The 16,625-nt window shown below is 41.0% G+C and overlaps 3 protein-coding genes across 6 annotated transcripts; all 3 read right to left on the bottom strand.

Annotated features, from left to right (window-relative positions):
* Positions 1 to 591: 591 nt before the first annotated feature.
* On the bottom strand, positions 592 to 2,635 carry si:ch211-12e13.1 (uncharacterized). Of its 3 annotated transcripts, none has more exons than XM_051421789.1 (6): positions 2,552 to 2,635; positions 2,251 to 2,405; positions 1,995 to 2,158; positions 1,585 to 1,827; positions 1,197 to 1,406; positions 592 to 982 (listed from the first exon to the last, which is right to left on the bottom strand). In XM_051421789.1, the coding sequence occupies exons 1-6, from the start codon at positions 2,582 to 2,584 to the stop codon at positions 786 to 788; spliced, it is 1,002 nt and encodes a 333-aa protein (XP_051277749.1). In that variant the 5' UTR covers positions 2,585 to 2,635; the 3' UTR covers positions 592 to 785. The 3 variants fall into 3 exon arrangements, with proteins under 3 accessions (XP_051277749.1, XP_051277748.1, XP_051277747.1); XM_051421788.1 differs by having other exon boundaries at positions 592 to 738; positions 772 to 982; positions 2,251 to 2,592; XM_051421787.1 differs by having other exon boundaries at positions 2,251 to 2,592.
* Positions 2,636 to 2,739: 104 nt separating this feature from the next.
* On the bottom strand, positions 2,740 to 3,999 carry LOC127375678 (immediate early response 3-interacting protein 1). Its single transcript, XM_051421794.1, has 3 exons — positions 3,833 to 3,999; positions 3,270 to 3,371; positions 2,740 to 3,176 (listed from the first exon to the last, which is right to left on the bottom strand). Exons 1-3 carry the CDS (start codon positions 3,921 to 3,923, stop codon positions 3,121 to 3,123), a joined length of 249 nt encoding a protein of 82 aa, XP_051277754.1. The 5' UTR covers positions 3,924 to 3,999; the 3' UTR covers positions 2,740 to 3,120.
* A 1,042-nt stretch (positions 4,000 to 5,041) lies between these two features.
* LOC127376034 (mothers against decapentaplegic homolog 2) lies at positions 5,042 to 16,372 on the bottom strand. 2 transcript variants are annotated; one of them, XM_051422544.1, is made up of 11 exons: positions 16,202 to 16,372; positions 14,730 to 15,140; positions 13,175 to 13,264; positions 12,776 to 12,969; positions 11,471 to 11,605; positions 11,146 to 11,220; positions 9,471 to 9,524; positions 9,082 to 9,294; positions 8,634 to 8,771; positions 7,769 to 7,913; positions 5,042 to 7,311 (listed from the first exon to the last, which is right to left on the bottom strand). In XM_051422544.1, the coding sequence occupies exons 2-11, from the start codon at positions 14,963 to 14,965 to the stop codon at positions 7,188 to 7,190; spliced, it is 1,404 nt and encodes a 467-aa protein (XP_051278504.1). In that variant the 5' UTR covers positions 14,966 to 15,140; positions 16,202 to 16,372; the 3' UTR covers positions 5,042 to 7,187. The 2 variants fall into 2 exon arrangements, with proteins under 2 accessions (XP_051278504.1, XP_051278505.1); XM_051422545.1 differs by having other exon boundaries at positions 11,158 to 11,220.
* Between the last annotated feature and the right edge of the window lie 253 nt (positions 16,373 to 16,625).

Below are 16,625 nucleotides of genomic sequence, written 5' to 3'. Positions count from 1 at the left end.
CACCAACAGTGCAGCACACCAAGTTTTGCTTTTTGGGGTTCACATTAGACTCTTTGTGTAAAATAACAGTGTGCTGTACTTGACTTGTGTAAACTTATATAATTATGATAAACCATGGTTTAATCGGTACAGTAACTGAGGTTACACAATAAAATACATTTGCATAAATTCTATTTTGAGTCAGTGTTATAAACAACAGAACAATAATCTCAGTCAGAACCTAATTCTGTGGTCATAGACATTATATATATAAAAGACAGATGTTACCAATGATACTAATTAAGGCTCTGTTTTCCATTTAGTGTAGTAGAGCTTTTCCAGTGAGCCAACATGCACAATAGCAGCATCCTGACTCTGTTTGACCTGAATGGAACCTAATTGGTATCATTGGTAAGACCTGTGTTTACCCTACTATTTCATGTGAAAATGGCTGCTGTGAAAGATGTTAAGCAGCAAAAACACAGCAGATGAGATCTATGAATTCTGATACCCCCCCCCGTCTCCTTGATGCCTGTTTTAGTTTTTCACTGACATAGAGCATCCACTAAAGTCCATCATTGAAATGGTTGCACTCAATGAAGCTGAAAACACTTTTTAAAAAGCTCAGTAGATACATTTATTAATAAATGTACAGAATATGAATATATTTACCTCAGATTTGCAATATACAGAGCTTATTTAATGTTGATATGAGAAAATACTCGAACTGTTGCATTGAATTTATTATACAGTGTCACATTTTACTGTGTTTTGGCTTAACTACAAGTATCAAACTTCTATGTTAATCAAGACCTAGAAATCAACCCCATCATGAGAGACGTGTTGTGTCCCTGCTGCTGCATGTGGAAGCTGAGGCCTTGGGCAGAAGACTGACCCCCGTCTCTGGTCGTCTCCCACAACCTGATTGTCACTCTGCCTGGCACCGACAGAGGGTCCTTAAACTGGGCAGTGACGTTGACAGGAGCTGTGATGACGCCAACGCCTGATGACACAACAGAGCAATGACGAGGTCTGACCGCTGAAAATACTCACACAATAAATATATGACTATTGACCTTTTTCACTGCAGACACTTTGCCTTGCCTGCTCACTGTTCACAGCAAATATTAAAGCTTTGATGAACTGGCTGCATGTTAAATTACTACAATGTTACGTCAAGCTATCAGTCAGTTTGGTCTACCCATAAAATGTATTACCTTTGTGTTTTTCTATTTCAGCCAAGCAGACAGACAACATCCAGAGACTCGGGGAGGTCTGGGATCTGTAGTCAAAGAGCGTGGCCGGTAGGGAGAGGAGCCAATAGGGGGAGAAGTCAGACAGGGACCACAGACACGGCAGGCCGGCAGTCCTGGGAACCCTGAGCTCAACCTGCTTCACGTTCTCTGGCACAGGCTCATCTGGCTGGCCTGTCAGAACAAGGAAACAGAAGCAGAAAGAGTCTCAGTGTGCACTCATGTATGTTACATCCTAATCCCTAAACTAAGTGTGCTATTGGGAAACATTAAACACAAGGCAGCCACTGTATGCTCCTGTTGTAATAAGGCTGAAAACATTCTCAGTGTAAATCTCAATGCTGTTACTCACTCTCATTTTCTTTCCTTGGTTGGCAACTGTTGGCTTTGTGCAGCTTGTTATTGGACAGCAGTGTCAGGACGCTCTCCCACACGGGGCATCCTGTACGAGAAGTGGCAGACAGACACACATCCACCTGCACCCCTGCGTCAGTTTGCCGGTACTCCAGGACTCTAACTTGCAGCATGAACGGACCCTTCTTCAGTTCGTCAACTGGCTGGAGGGTTTTCAGACTCTGACGTACACGAACAAGACCTGCAGAAGTAATTCCCAATCATTTTCCAAGCTTTTATTATAAACGCACCAATAAAACATGGAATTCAGAGCAGTGGGAATAAACTCAATATAATCTACTGGTGCAAAAAGCATCTGCAAAACCACAAGCTGGATCTAAGAAGACACTCTCTCTGAATGTGTCTGACCTGCTGGGCTGAGGCTGAACTTCTCATCAGTCAGCAGCATAAGCAGCAGTCTGCCACAGAGGAACTCTGGGAAGCACAGTGGGATGTCTCTGTACTCGGTGTCTGGGTAATCCCAGCCATACCCTGCAGCACTGCAGAACCTCCTCAACAGGGGAGTGTCCAGCCTTATACAGACAAATACACCGGTTCAACACGGCTACGACGGGCAGCCAGCTCGGTACAGACAGTTGAATAAGCCTCCTCGTCAGACGCTCACCTGCAGTCGAGGACCGTGTAAACAACCTCAGTCCTCTGTGCAGCTGCTGTGTACATGCAGCCTGTCCTCCGAGTCAGTGCTCTGCTCACATATCTGATGTAAAGATACACAAAACTCGGAAGCCTCTCGTTGTTGAGCACATTGGTCTTCAACAACTTATGGGAACAGTAAATGTAAACATAAACAACATACACAGAGCACACAGTGAGAGAGGCAACAGCGTAACTCTGCGCATTCCCCATTACTGACACAGCATTATCGCTCCCTGTCACTACACCTCAACTTACTCTTACTTACTTACTCTGCAACACATACTGTCAATGGTCGGGACCATAAAGCCAACACACGATCAGTGTGTGACGCTGGTCACAAGTACGGAGTGCGACTTGGGACAAACAGCACGCCCTCGACTATTTGAGGAAATGAAAGGCGTTAGCACACTTCGTTAACTTACAGTCTTTTCTTTCGAGCATTTCAACAACAACAGCATGTATTCAAGAGTTTATTTACATGTTTTCAGTGTATAAATCACAAACAGTCAGCTCATTTGTGAAAGTTATGTTTTTCTCAGAAAGGCGTAAAAACATTTATGAAGTGGTAACTCCTCAGCATTTTATTGTGCTTTTCAAAATAAAAGGGAAATAACCGTTCTTCATTTAGTTATTCTGAATGACTTCGCTCTATAAAACAGGCCTTCACAAGTATCCCGTGTGTTAATGTGAAATAACAAATGATAACATTCATATTCAGGCTGACAGGAGACACTCTGTGTGTCAGAGAGATACAATCTGTTTCTTCAGAAGGGTTCCTGAGGTGCTGGAGATGTTCTCCTGACAGCAGACTGGTTGGCCCATCTTCACTCGCTCCTCTTCATCCAAACAGAAGCAGCAGTACAATGCACACTGAATTCACTGCAATCAACGGCACTGCAGGGCACAGAAAGACAAAGGATGACATGATCAGAGAGCCAGGACGCTGTGTGTGTGTGTGTGTGTGTGTGTGGTAGAGTCAACACCCACCTCTCATCACTGTCCTCACAGAGCGGATGAGGTTCATTAGCTGCACTTTGATGCCTGGTTCATCTCCAAAACCTCCCACACTTTGGTCCACTCCCCAGCCAACTAATGGTTCAGACAGACAGACAGACAGACAGACAGATAGCAGCTTTGACTGAGTACTGTTTTCTTTAAATGTATTTTTGTCAAATACGGGTAAAGTTTGTTGACATTTTATTCCCCCGCCTTTAGTTAAGCCTAAAATAATAATATAATAATAATATATATATATATATATATATAATATTATCTGCTTGTTGTCCATCACTTTTTAAATAAAGTTGTTTTTAGATGATAGCGTTAGATTTAAACGGTGACTCCCACATTGAACCGCTCATTACAGACAGGTACAGCAACTAGAAATCAGCCTTCACCGATACAGCCCACATCATTGTTTTAATGCTCTTATAAATGTAACCTTAGCTCTTAGGTGACGAGATAGTTAGCATTAGCTATGCTAGCTGTTTCGACTTTCGTATTAACAGTCCCATCTATGGGCGCGTGCAGTTTGAACTCCCGCCACTTACTTTTACTCAGAAATCGTTCTTCATGCAATACAGCCACAGCATTGACACACAGGATCGCTGCCTGAATAAGAGAGTACAAAGTAAAAGCCATGGTGTCTTAATAAGTACCTAGCTAGCTACCTGACACTATTTACTTCTGACGTAGCCTACGGTGGCTGAGGAAGGTCAAACCTTAATGGCAGCTTGTTGCTTGTCAGACAGGTGACAGACACACAGGAAAGCGCAGTTATCTTATGGACAACCGTGGTGGAGGAAGTATTCAGTCAATATAGCAACATGACTCTATAATAAAACTGTATTACAAGTCAGAAAGTATGATCAGCTAAATGTGCTCAGTAGGCAGAATGTCAGTGTTATTGTATTATTGGACCATTAATATGTAAGAAGTAACTTAATGTTGTAGTTGGTTGAGGTGTAGCTGATTTTAACTGCTTTATATACATTGGACGGTTTAATTTATAATGATGCATCAGACTTTAAAAACTGATTGTGTTTTGTATGTACAACCATAATCTGACAGGTAACTTGTAACTAAAGTTGTGAAATAAATGTTGAGTAAAATGTAGTAGAAGCATAAAGTACAGTGAACATGGAAAGACTCAAGTAGAATACACATACCTCAAGTATCACTCAAGTACAGTCTACAGTGAGTTGTTCAGAGGTGCTGGAGAAGTACTCTCACTCTTTACTTGAGTAGTGATAACACAATGGAAAATTATTCAATTTCAAGAATGCAAATTCACATTAAAATACAATTACCATTATCTAATAGATAGGCATTAGCAGCAAAATATGTGTAATCATTATCGGTGTAATACTGTAAATAGTATGAAGATGTAAGAAATGAATCATTTTATATATGCTACTAGGTAACTAGTAGAACCTCAAATATGCACTTAGGTACAGTATTTGAGTGAATGTACTTGATTACTTTCCTCCACTGCTCAACAACTGTAGACAGCAACCAATAGTACACACTCACCATTGTAACTTTACAAGAGGGTTCTGGTGCCAGATGCACTAAGTTAAACCAAGATTAAATTGTCCTGTGACATAATAATAGTTGAGCTATTAATGTAGACTAAATCCATGTCTACCTACCAGTCTTTGTGTTTTAATATCCCCAATATCTACAATCAGAACGAACACACGAACACACACACGAACACGAACACACACGAACACACACACACACACACACAGACAGAATCATGAGAATAAAAATCTTTATTAGTGTTTTATGAAGTCTGCATAATATGCCACACGCCTGAGAAGCTTATGGTCAGAAAAAAAAAAAAAAAAAAAAGAACTGCTCTATCAATACCGCCCTCTACTGGTAAAACAACTGCGACATCTACTGTACTGACTGCTTTGCAAAAAGATTACTGTTAAATACACACATACTGTACTACTGTTATGTATATGTACGTCTGGTCCACGTCAGTTTTTGTAATGTATTGTTTCACATTCATATGTTGTAGGCCAAAGATAAAAACAATGTAACACTGGACCCTAACACATGGTTCAGTTCCCCAAATCCAAACTTCACTAGGTGCACTTAAAGTACAATCACTAGTGCCATAAGGTAAACACATTTACATCAAAAAGAAGGGAGGGGGGGGACATGTTAAACTCGCAACAGCCACGTAATGACAATAATGGCAGAGTTTAAGCTAATAAGTCTTGTTGTACATACTGTATTTTATAGACAGAACAAATACAATACACACATTAACACAGAATGTCCAAGTGTGCAGGCACATTCGCTCTTCTGTTCACATGGAAGAAAACTGCTCTCCTCCCATGTTTCTGTAACATTTTAAAAGCCAATTACATCTGGTTGACCTTAACCCGCTTGACTAAGCACCAAAAGGCTACAAGAGGTCACGAGTGTTTTTCAAAAAAAGTGAAGAGATGAATGAATGAATGGCCATCACAAAGTTTTACATGTGTCTGGAATCATTAAAACCATGACAGGAAAGTAGATTTAGGGTTTCAGGCAAATCTGTTGTTTTGTGTACTTTAAATGCACCAGATATCTTTGGAAAAACAAAGGATAGAAACAGGCTACACATCATGTGGGGCAGTGAAATTTCTTTTTTTTTTTTTTACCAAGACAAAGAGCTGCAATTGGAAATGAATTCAAACAACCTTTTGGGTCGAACAAAGGAATGATCCATGCCCTCCATGTCACTTTAGAAACAGCTGTGGTCTTGAAAATATTACTTTAATAAAAAGTGAACGACAGAAAATTTTAAGTATATTTATATATAAAAATACATGAGAATACAAAAAAGTAGCAAAACAATGGGGATATAGGCTAAAAACAGAATGAATTCATTGATACCTTCAATTTCTCCTGGTGAAACTTTTAATGCTTCACCTTGGAGAGCCCCAGGACTCCCAGTGTCATGTCAAAAAGAGAGAGGAAAAAAAAAGCTTTTGATAACTGCTGATATTCTCTGGTCCCTGCCCAGTGCACCTCGCAAAGCCTGGTCAACATCTCATTAGCTTCCATACCAGGCTGTTCAGTGGGGATGTAAATCAACTAAACCAAGGACACGTAGAGTGCCATATAATGACAAATCAATAAACTACAGCCTGATCGAGCTTGCAGTTGGTTTGGGGTTTTGAATTATTATTTTTTTAAACTAACATTCCTATTTGTCCATTAAGAAGTATGTCTTATAACGACACACGTCGAGAGTTACAAAAAGGGCCATTCTGGCAATTCAATCAAATTTCATAAACACACTGTGGCGTTTCCTTCAGAGGAGAACGGCCACCAAGGCCATCGTTTCTTCACCAAGCCACCTCCCCCTGACAAAAGATCGGGCCAAGTTTCCCAGAGAAACATAAACTTAGGTTCAGAACAATGGTTGGGGTGGGCTGGAACTAAAATCATTTTAGCATTCAAGCTCGTGTTACTCATACAAGCAATCTTCAATACTGAGAAACTATTCACAGATATTTTTGGTATTTCCCCTACTTCCTGGACTAAAAACCAATATACATTTTATTTGTACCACAAATAGATCTAATATTAAGGATTTGGGGAAAAGCAATTTAACAAGGTGCATGACATCGATGGGTAACAAAGTGCCAAATTCTTTACTGAAAAGTCTGTATGTGTGTGTATGTGAGTGCGACAGTGTGGGTGCGTTTGTTTGTGTGTGTGTGTGTGTGTGTAAAGTTAAAAGAGGGATGTGGAACTGGGCCACAAATACTATGAAGAATGTTACAGAAAATTCATTCTGTGGGGTTTCCATTTTTTTTTTTCATGAAAGGACTCACAAGTTTAGAATTTAATGATAATGTAATGGGCTGCTTTTTTGGGGGGCGTTTCCATAGCTGTTTAGGACATACTGGAGCAGCGTGCAGACGGGGAACCCATCTGGGTCAGAACCTTGTCCAGCCACTGCAGGGGACCGTTCAAATGCAGCTCGATCCAGCAAGGAGTGCTTGTGACAGTCTGCCGCCTGGAGAACAGAGACATACTTATCAACACCTGGGCTGCGCTAAACGTAGCATTTACAACACATAACTTATGATGATTCATGCTGTGCTTTATTATGCACAGTATGTATGAGTGCTGCTAGGAAGAGGGTGTCGTGGTTTGTAGGTCTCCACTTGAAACTTTCTTGTTTGGGAGTGGGAGGATTTTTATCTTAACAATAAACACCCCTATGCTGTCATTAATGACAGAAGCTAAATTCTCAAAGCGATGCTACTACTGGAGAGTTTGTGAGGCATCCTCATAATCAGTTCCTTAACTATAAGTTTCAGATCAATTTTCCATGTCTTGACAGGTAAACAATTATACACTGGCACAAACAGTCAAAATTAGTAAAGTGCTTTCCACGTTACTAATTAAAATGTGAATATAGAATATTTGAATTCAAGTGTTCAAATAAAGTACAGTTGGCGGGGGCTCACCTGTACTCGGCTCCCCAGCCTTTGACAAAGCTCATGCGGATGGTGCACATCCTGGTGAGCTGGTAGACCGCTTCAAAGCCCTGGTTGACAGACTGAGCAAGCAGGGCTGCAAATTCCTGGTTGTTGAATATTTTTAGATTACAGCCTAGAAGGAACAAAGAGGTAAACAGACCAGTGGTTAATGTGGGTTTCCCCAGTGATTCTTAAAGAAAAATAAAAATCTTAGGGCCTTGACATACCAAGCTGACATTTGGCCTAATTATTGTTCAGAGTTTTTGTGGTGTGTGGCTGTAGTTGGCCTTAACTGCTGGCAGTTGGGCGGCATGAACATGCCGAGGCAGCATCAGAACCAGTAGGTGACAATGTGAGCTCAGATGGGCTGTTTCACCCTATCAGTGATTTCAATCATTAAGCATGGCTTTAATTTCCTTTTCACCTTTAAGCTTAACTTTACAATGCCTTTAAAAAAAATTAAAAAAACTCAAACATGAAAGTGCATTGTACTGCAGAAGTGGTTTGGAAAAGGTTTCTATGGACACCGATACGCTTGGAACGTTTTTTTTTTGCAGTGACCTTTGCATCCGATGGATGATAGCTACCAACTTCAAACTTTTCAGAGGCACCTTTCAAGCCTACACAGCACACTTTTGGTTCTGTACACCTTCATAAATCTTCATTCAGTGTTCAGTATGGTGGGTCGGCTGGTTATGTAAGGTCTTCAGAATCATCTTTCATTTACATGCAAAGAGCTCCACATGTTCAAGCCCAGAAGCTATCCAGTCTATAATTTGCTTTTGTTCAATCAGCACTGACCTCACTGTTAGTCTGTCAGAGTGCTACACAAGTAGCATCTTCAGCATCTTACCTGGAGGAATTTTACACACTGTAGCTGGATGCCAGCCATACCGCTGGTTGCAGTTTGGACTCTGGACAAAGATGGCGCTATCACTGAGGCACTCAGCAAATACCTCCCCTCCAATGTAGTAGAGTCTAACTCCTCTTCCTGTAAACACAGACAGACACAGTCCATTTGCTGATCAAATACATGACAAATGGCTGCATAAATATATATATATATATATACACATACATACATACATACATAGATACATACATATAGCGCTTTACAATTTCTCACACTCACACACACACACACACACACGCACACACAAGGTGATGGGTGATTTGGACAGGAGGATTCAGCTCTAACTCCTGAGCTGGTCCAAGTACAACAAACATGAGATCTGACTGAAACTTAAAAAAATTAAATCTGTAAGAGGGTAACAGGTTGTCTACCTGAAGCTGTGCCTTACCTATGTGCCTCCGGGTCATCTCCACAGTGGCGTTTCTGTTAACATTAGACAGCAGGCCCAGGCAGAAACGCTCAGAGTTTGATGGATCTGTGAATCCATCCACCGTCAGCGAGGGCTGAGAGGCGTGGAACGTCTCCCCGACGCGCTGGTTCAGCTCGTAGTAAGCTATAGAGCACCAGAAGGCTGGCTCCGAGTAGGTCACCGGCTGCAGGTCTACAGTAGAGGATCAGTGAAGTTCATCCCAAAAGTCTCTTTTTGATACAACACTGTTCTAATGTTGTTAATGAAAAGATGTCTGTGTATATAATATCACTCTAACTAGGTTCCAAGCTGTGATGTATTAATATGTTGTTCTGCATTGTTTTAGACGGGAAGGATTTGCATCTTACCCATGCTGTGATTGACAGGAGACAGAGTGCTGGGGGAAAGCTCTGCTGGAGAACCTGACAAAGAAAACAGAAAGTCATCGATATGGATGGGTTCTCAGGAGACCATAACATGGGGAACAGGTGGATCAGTTCAAAGAAGAAACTGGTGGCTGCCTTACAAAGGAATGAAATCATACTGTAAAACTGATCAGTTTGTGTGATGAGATGCTGTTAACATCATGTCTGTACATCCAACATCTTGCTTGTTGAGATGCTGGAAAACCAAATGTTCTTCATGTCAAGAAATTAGCTTGCTGCTGCTGATATGGTTCTCATTAACAGCACATTGAACATGCTTACACACTCTGAGGCTGGGAATTTGGAGCTTGGCAGGAGTGTTATAACAGGAAAGACAGTACATAAGGAGGACTTGGAGCCAAAGGTGTGCAAGTGCCATTTTAAGCGAGTATTATATATCAAATGAAAACCCTCAGTGAGATCTTTTTAGTGCCAAAAGGACACGACTGAAATGATGACCCATAGGTGGGAACAGTAAAAGTGGAGGTTTGTTAAGTGCCAAAAGGGTGCAAATGAGTGTACACCCTTTGTTATTAGGAGTTTTATAGCTCTTTGAATGTTTCAAATGAGTAAGAACACAGTAGTCCAAGGAGACGCAGGCAATTATACCTTTTATAGAGGTTTTAAAAAGTGTATAAAGAAAAATCAGTAGCCACTGATTTAATACATTCCTTGTAGCCTAGAAATTTTAAAACCTTGGTGATAGTTGTTGCACATTACTTCAAGATATTTGTTCTCATCTTTTTTTCCCCCAGTGTTGACTATAGTGTTATTTTGTGTCCTTTAGAATTAAAATTAATGTGGTTTACAATTGTTTACTTACATCAGCCCATATTCTGCATTAGTCTATTGGAAAAATGTTTGTGGCCAAAAAAGACATAATCTCATTCTTTTGCCTTTTTAAAATGTATAATAAATATTTTTCAACTTCGGCTGTTGCAATGTTGTTTTTATAGTGATCTGATAACACAAAAAGATCAATATTGTGTTTAGTACATGGCAACTGCAGCTGATTCAAGTCTGATTAAACTTTGTTTTGGCTCTCCTGTAAAATCTGATACAATGCACTTGGGCTTCAAGCCCTTGATATGCAAGTGTATTCCCTGAACTGGTGAAAGAAAATGTACCATCCCTCCTAAGTTTTTCAAGTCCATTACCAGAGAACTTCCTAGAGAAACTCAGAAGAGATAAACATGCATCTGTTAATCCACAGAGCTACACCCTCTCTAGGCAACACTCTCAAAATGTTCAGTATTGTCATCAATCTTTGATCCAAGGCTGGCTTCATATGAAGAGTAGATCAGATCAGTATTAATACACTGGGTTTATATTAAAACCAGGTCAAAATCAATATTTGCAGCTCATTCCAAATCTCTGCTCTATAAAACATGATATACATTTGTTGAAGGGAATGAGGATGTTAAGGATAGAGCATTACACCAATTTTACTTTATTATCAGATTCCTCTCTAAATATTTTCAGTTGTTGTGCTGATGGCTGTTTATTATGTATGCATCTTTCCACAGATTTATTCCATGAAAACAGTTTTACTTTGACCTGGTTGGGGAGGTGAGGCAGACTCACAAGGGAAGGAGAAGGAGTTGCTAGTCTAGGGTACCTGTGTCCATACTTTGATTCATCTGTTGATCGCTGGCCTCCCCATCCTCACTGATGTAGCCTGGTGGAGGCGTTTCTGTTGAAATGACACAGTAGAAGGAAATGAGCTGTGACGTTATCAGAACTTCATAGGGCTGTTTAACCCACTGAAATCAAGGAAACATTATACTATCTATTCATCTATCTAATTTTTCCCCTTAAATGATGAAATAGTAAAAGCAGAAGAATTCCACAGCTTAAACCAGGTCACAGAGAATGGCAAATTAAACCCTTCAGTGAATTAGTCAAATAATAGTCACGGCCATCCAGCGCAGAGATAAACTCACCTGGTATATAGTTATTTGGAGGTTCGATTCCTGCAGGAAAGTTTGTGTTCTCGGGTATGGAATGAGTGTAGTCATCCAGAGGTGGCAGCTCTGGCAGGATATCTGAGTGTCTTGGCACAAGAACAGGAGGCAGCACTAAAGGGTTGGGTAAAAGAGTCAGAAGAGATGAGTTAGACTCCTGTCAGTTTATAAGCTTTTCCAAAATTATTGTCAGTTGTTTTTGGACAGTTTTAAACAAGCACTTTGAAACAAATTTCATTATTATGGAAAAATATTTGCAACAGCAATAAGACAATGATGAAACACCAGAACTCCCCAGTGAAACTTAACAAACCATTAGCAGTTTAATATTTCAGTTTAAGGCAAGTTTCACTGCAGATTTTAACATTGTTCACCCCCGAAACTCTAAAAGGACTAGTTAGACATTTTGGCAGAAGCACTGATTTGCTTTCTTGCCAAGACTCAGATGCAAAAACTGAAACAACTCTCATCTCTGTTTGTTAATAATACTACTAATACTATATAAAGGATACAATTAAAGGCATAAAGACTGGAAACAACTAGCCTGGCTGTGTCCAAAAGGTCAAAAAATATCTGCCTGCCATCTGGTTTCCACATATCTGGTTTGTTTAATCTTGAACTTTCTGAGGAGTATCCACTGAAGATGACCACAAGATTCCAGGTAGTCACTGAGTCCTCCTAAGAAGCAGTCCCATACATAACCCCTCTACAAAACCACAAATTGTTGTCTTTATATTGATTGAACAACAAGATGAAACATGTTAATGGGCGAGTGTTTAAAAGGGGGCCAGTAGACCTATTTCGTAACTGTTGGACAGAGCTAGACACGCCGTTTCCCCAAGGTTCCAGTCTTCATGCTAAGCTAAGCTAAGCTAGGCTAAGCTAAGCTTCTGCTCTAGCTTTATATTTACCATACAGACATAAGAATGCGATTGATCTTTTCATCTAAGTCTCAGCGAAAAAGCAAATGAGTTTCCCAGAATGTTGAATTATTCCTTTAAGTAAACACAAAGGAGGACGTTTCATAAGCTGTGCATTACAGACTGGCCCATTTTCAGATCTCTACTTACACTCATCTCAACACCTTGGTTGCTGGTAAATTAAACTACATTTTACACAGACAAGTGTCTTTAAAATGTTTTTGCTTCGCATTCAGTCGAGCTGTACAAGTCTCAGTGGGAGCCAACAGATTCAAACAATCATGCAACAATCATGCAGTAGACACTGAAGTACTAAGAGACGTGCGTGTTTTAGGTAACAAATGTCCACTGGACAGGGTCTCACCTGGGGTCTCCACCCTCTGGTAGTGGTAGGGGTTGATGCAGACCTCATCCTTTTTTAGGTGGAAGGCATACTCACAGGCTTCGATGGCGCGCAGCTCATGGTGGCTGTGAAGGTCCGGCCATCGCCACAAGCGGCAGTAGATAACATGGGGAAGCCCCTTCCTGTGGGAGACCTGCAGGCGGCCATCCAGTGATCTGATTGAACAGCAAACAGGAGATGGTGGTGAGATGGGTGAAAGACACACAGGGAAAAGGGGGTGACACATAATGGCCAGGTAGGGGAGGAAAATGGAGATGGATAGGATTGAGTGGTGACGAAAACGAGGAACAAATATGCTCTCAATGTCTGTCACCAACATTGTAATGACAACTCCACCATACAATAGTTGAGGATAGTCACCTGGTTTGGTCAGGGTAGCTGTATAGGCCTGATGTATCCCACTGTTCTATCGTATTTGGTGTACTCAGTCCCCATATTTCAGAGCAATTGCTGTGCACAGAGAAAACAACAAAACAAAAACAAAAAACAAATGATAAACATGGGACATGGCTCATTCAGAAATATCAGTATGGGTAATGTCAACATTAAAAGGCCTCTTTTATTGGAGTCTTATGGCAAAATAAAGACATCAAATTATTTTTCAGCTGTGGAAATGAAAGATGGGAACTTCAAATAAGAGAAGCCTTTTTGACAGAATTAAGGGGAAAAAATATAACATGGAATCTGCTAACACACACAATGAGTGAGACAAAGAGCATTCTTCAACAGTGTAGCATTGTATCAAACACTGAAAATAACTTATCTCGAGACATTCAAACAAACACTGAAGACACACAATGGCACAAAAGAGGGGGGAAAAAACAGAGGAGGCAACCTTGGAAAAAAAATCAATTCTCAAAAACATTCACAAGAAAATGGCAAAAGGCTAAGAAATGGAAAAACTTGGAATGAGGACAAATAAGAGAAGTTGCTTCTGAATAACAGGACAATAACAAATTCTACATGATAAATGCTACAAATATACAACAACATGTACTAGACTTTATTACTTTAGTGGGATCTAAACTACCATTCAAAATTGCTGTTGTCTGGTTCATGACAGGGCAGGAAACCAACTTTTATCCACCAGCCACAGCAGCTTGTAGATCCTAACATTCAACAGCTATTTTTACTGCAGGAAACTAGGTGTTTAGAGTAGAATCAATCTAAATGTTGAATGTGTACCTGCCAAGGTGGCAAGCAGGGTAGACATGCACCCCAATCACAATCAAAATGTACCAATGTAAATAAGGCTGGTGGCAATGCCCCAATCTGGCATTATTTTAGGTTTGTAACCCACCCTCTCTCATGTAGGGACTCTCTCGCAGTCCACGCCTCTACAAGACATTATTTCATTCACATCTAGCCAGCCACTGCATCTCTACAAACATAACAGTGTGGCCTAGAACAGTTCTCAGGCGATAAAAACCAGCCCACTATCTATAGTCATACAAACATCTGACGTGGTACTTGGCTGCACATCAGTGGGGAATGAATCTGTTAACACAGTGTTCCTACTGAACGTGAGTCTGGGTCATCAAGGCTGGCTGGCTGATAAAGAGAACATCTTCCCTGACCCTTTTAATGTCTCTCTCCCCATGAGAGTAACACAAACTGTCTAACTGTAAGTACAGTTGTAAACAAATAGTGATTAGATTGATTTTGAGCTCATCGTTAATGAGCAATTTATCTTTATTTTCTACTATTTTGCATCGCTAAACAAACCTTTTCACATTTCCCACAGCTTTGCATGTTAGGTAATAATTGCAGGAAATTGTGACAACATAAGAAAACAGAAGTGTAAGATCAGCATCTGTAAACAGCCCAATGTTTCATGGTTACGCAGAGGTCTCAACTTATCACCACTGCCAAAACCTGTGTAACAGCAGCAGGAATCTAGTGCTGTGCAGTATACCTGGGGATGGTGACACACTTGGTGTTGCAGTTCTGTGTTGTGATAGCTTTCTCCAGCTCATCTAGCTGGCCTGTCTTCTTTAGCTTCTTCACTAAGCTCTTCACAGCCTTCTCGCACCACTTCTCCTCTTGCCCATTCTGCTCTCCGCCACCTGCTCCGCCCGGGCCGCTGGTCGACTTCTTCCAGCCCAGCAGCCTCTTCACCACAGGAGGGGTGAATGGCAAGATGGAGGACATCGTCGCTGGACAAGCCGGGAGTCTCCAGAGGACTCAACACAAGCTCTCACACACACAGACAGAGGGGACCTAGAGCTACAGTTTGGGCCCTTGCTCTGATGGGGCCCCTCTAGTGACCAATGAGCCACAGGGTGGAAGCCAGTGCTAGCTGGGTATACTCAAAAGAGATGGACACCTTGGGAGAAAGTCACACACAAAGTACATCATTACAAACAAAACATGCTACTGAAAAGTAACCATATCTAGTCCTTTCAAAACAATACCAAAAAAAAGCCTGTATTACTCAATGAAACTTCGAATAGTGAAAACAATAGTGAGGTTGTTTTGGCAGCAGCGTTTCTAACGTTACATAATTCCTCTCGTGAAGTTAAGCATTTGGTGAGTTGAACAAGTAGAGATGTCCTCTTGACGTTAGCTTGTCACAAACACTGCTCGACATCCAAGCTAGCTAGCCTGTAAACTTGTAAAGTTAACCCACGGGGTGTGCCTCGCTCTCCGCGCTCACAGGCAATCACGACCAGCTACTGATGAACATAATGAATTACACAGTTATCGTTAGAAAATGGATGTGAACAAGAAGAGTATTTTGTGACAGCCCCCCCACTTATTGTTGTGATTTGAGTCAAGCAGCCCCCCCCCCAGTGCTAACACTGACTGGGAAGGCCGGCTGCTAGCTACCTGGTGGGGGGGCCTGCTTGACTCAAATCACAACAATAAGTTGACTAGCGCGAGTGTTTTACAGCAAAATGCTGAAATAGGCTTAGCTAAAAACGAAAAGCGAAACACTATAGTCAACGTAACTAAGCAGATGGGAGGCAAGTCGTGGAGAAGTCCTCATCTAGCTAGGTCAGCTAGCGTTAGCTTCACTGAGCTAGCTGCCAGCTTGTTATCAAAAATCCTTTTGTTGTGATCCACGAAAAAACCTCCTGTGCGCAACAGTCGAGTGGCGCTACTTTGCTACCTAACGTCAGCTTGTCAAATAAACCCAGGCTATAATTACTCCAGTAACAATGTGTCACTTTATGAATCTAAACGTTGTAATGTTTTATTTGAACGTAGCTACTGAATGTGTCTTACTTTTACTAAAATATAAGCACGGCACCAAAATGAGTTAGCATCTTGGACGAACTCTTCCAAACTGAGCCCTGGCTCCCGCTGGCTAACGGACCTACATCTCTCTCACAAAACAACATGCTTCAAAGTCAAGAAAACAGCTAAAAGCATTTCAATAGTTACCCCAGTTTTAAAGTCCAAAGCTCCGCTTTTTGAGGAAGATATGTGCACAGCCCTCTAAACACCTCGTCGACATAAAAAAGCCTGAACTGTATTGTACTGCAGCTAATTTTGACAAGGCTTGTGGGCTCTTCTCAAGTTGCTACCAGTGCTACTGGAGCTAGTTTGCTAGGTTAGGTAGACCGGAACAACAACACAAACGTGATGGCTACGTACGAGCTCTTAATCCCTCCTATTCAAAAACTGATTGGAGGATTATAAGAAACCAAACTCTGAATACCGGCTGATGTTGTTGACAAACCTTATTGTTTATTTGACACCATTGATTAATAGCTGTCATTCTCACAGTTTTGGAGGCAAAAGCTATTCTCACTCAGCATTTTTACACGGCGTTAACTAAGTTACTATATTCATTTTTAATAAAAGA

This window comes from Dicentrarchus labrax, unplaced genomic scaffold (genome assembly GCF_905237075.1).
Source record: "Dicentrarchus labrax unplaced genomic scaffold, dlabrax2021, whole genome shotgun sequence".
NCBI classification, from domain to species: domain Eukaryota; kingdom Metazoa; phylum Chordata; class Actinopteri; family Moronidae; genus Dicentrarchus; species Dicentrarchus labrax.
The sequence above is the reverse complement of the archived record's forward strand: the minus strand, read 5'-3'. Positions and strand labels throughout refer to the sequence as shown.

Excerpts from the sequence above, each read along its gene's own strand:
- LOC127375678 (XM_051421794.1), bottom strand. The coding sequence starts at position 3,923 with ATGGCTTTTACTTTGTACTCTCTTATTCAGGCAGCGATCCTGTGTGTC. Across the intron at positions 3,372-3,832 it reads AGAACGATTTCTGAGTAAAA|TTGGCTGGGGAGTGGACCAA; the intron begins GTAAGTGGCGGG and ends CTGAACCATTAG. Across the intron at positions 3,177-3,269 it reads TGTGAGGACAGTGATGAGAG|TGCCGTTGATTGCAGTGAAT; the intron begins GTGGGTGTTGAC and ends TGTGCCCTGCAG.
- LOC127376034 (XM_051422544.1), bottom strand. The coding sequence starts at position 14,965 with ATGTCCTCCATCTTGCCATTCACCCCTCCTGTGGTGAAGAGGCTGCTG. Across the intron at positions 9,525-11,145 it reads GAATCAAAGTATGGACACAG|GTTCTCCAGCAGAGCTTTCC; the intron begins GTACCCTAGACT and ends TTTCTTTGTCAG. Across the intron at positions 9,295-9,470 it reads TCCTGTCAATCACAGCATGG|ACCTGCAGCCGGTGACCTAC; the intron begins GTAAGATGCAAA and ends CCTCTACTGTAG.
- si:ch211-12e13.1 (XM_051421787.1), bottom strand. The coding sequence starts at position 2,492 with ATGGGGAATGCGCAGAGTTACGCTGTTGCCTCTCTCACTGTGTGCTCT. Across the intron at positions 2,159-2,250 it reads TACACGGTCCTCGACTGCAG|GCTGGACACTCCCCTGTTGA; the intron begins GTGAGCGTCTGA and ends TGTCTGTATAAG. Across the intron at positions 1,828-1,994 it reads GTTCAGCCTCAGCCCAGCAG|GTCTTGTTCGTGTACGTCAG; the intron begins GTCAGACACATT and ends TTACTTCTGCAG.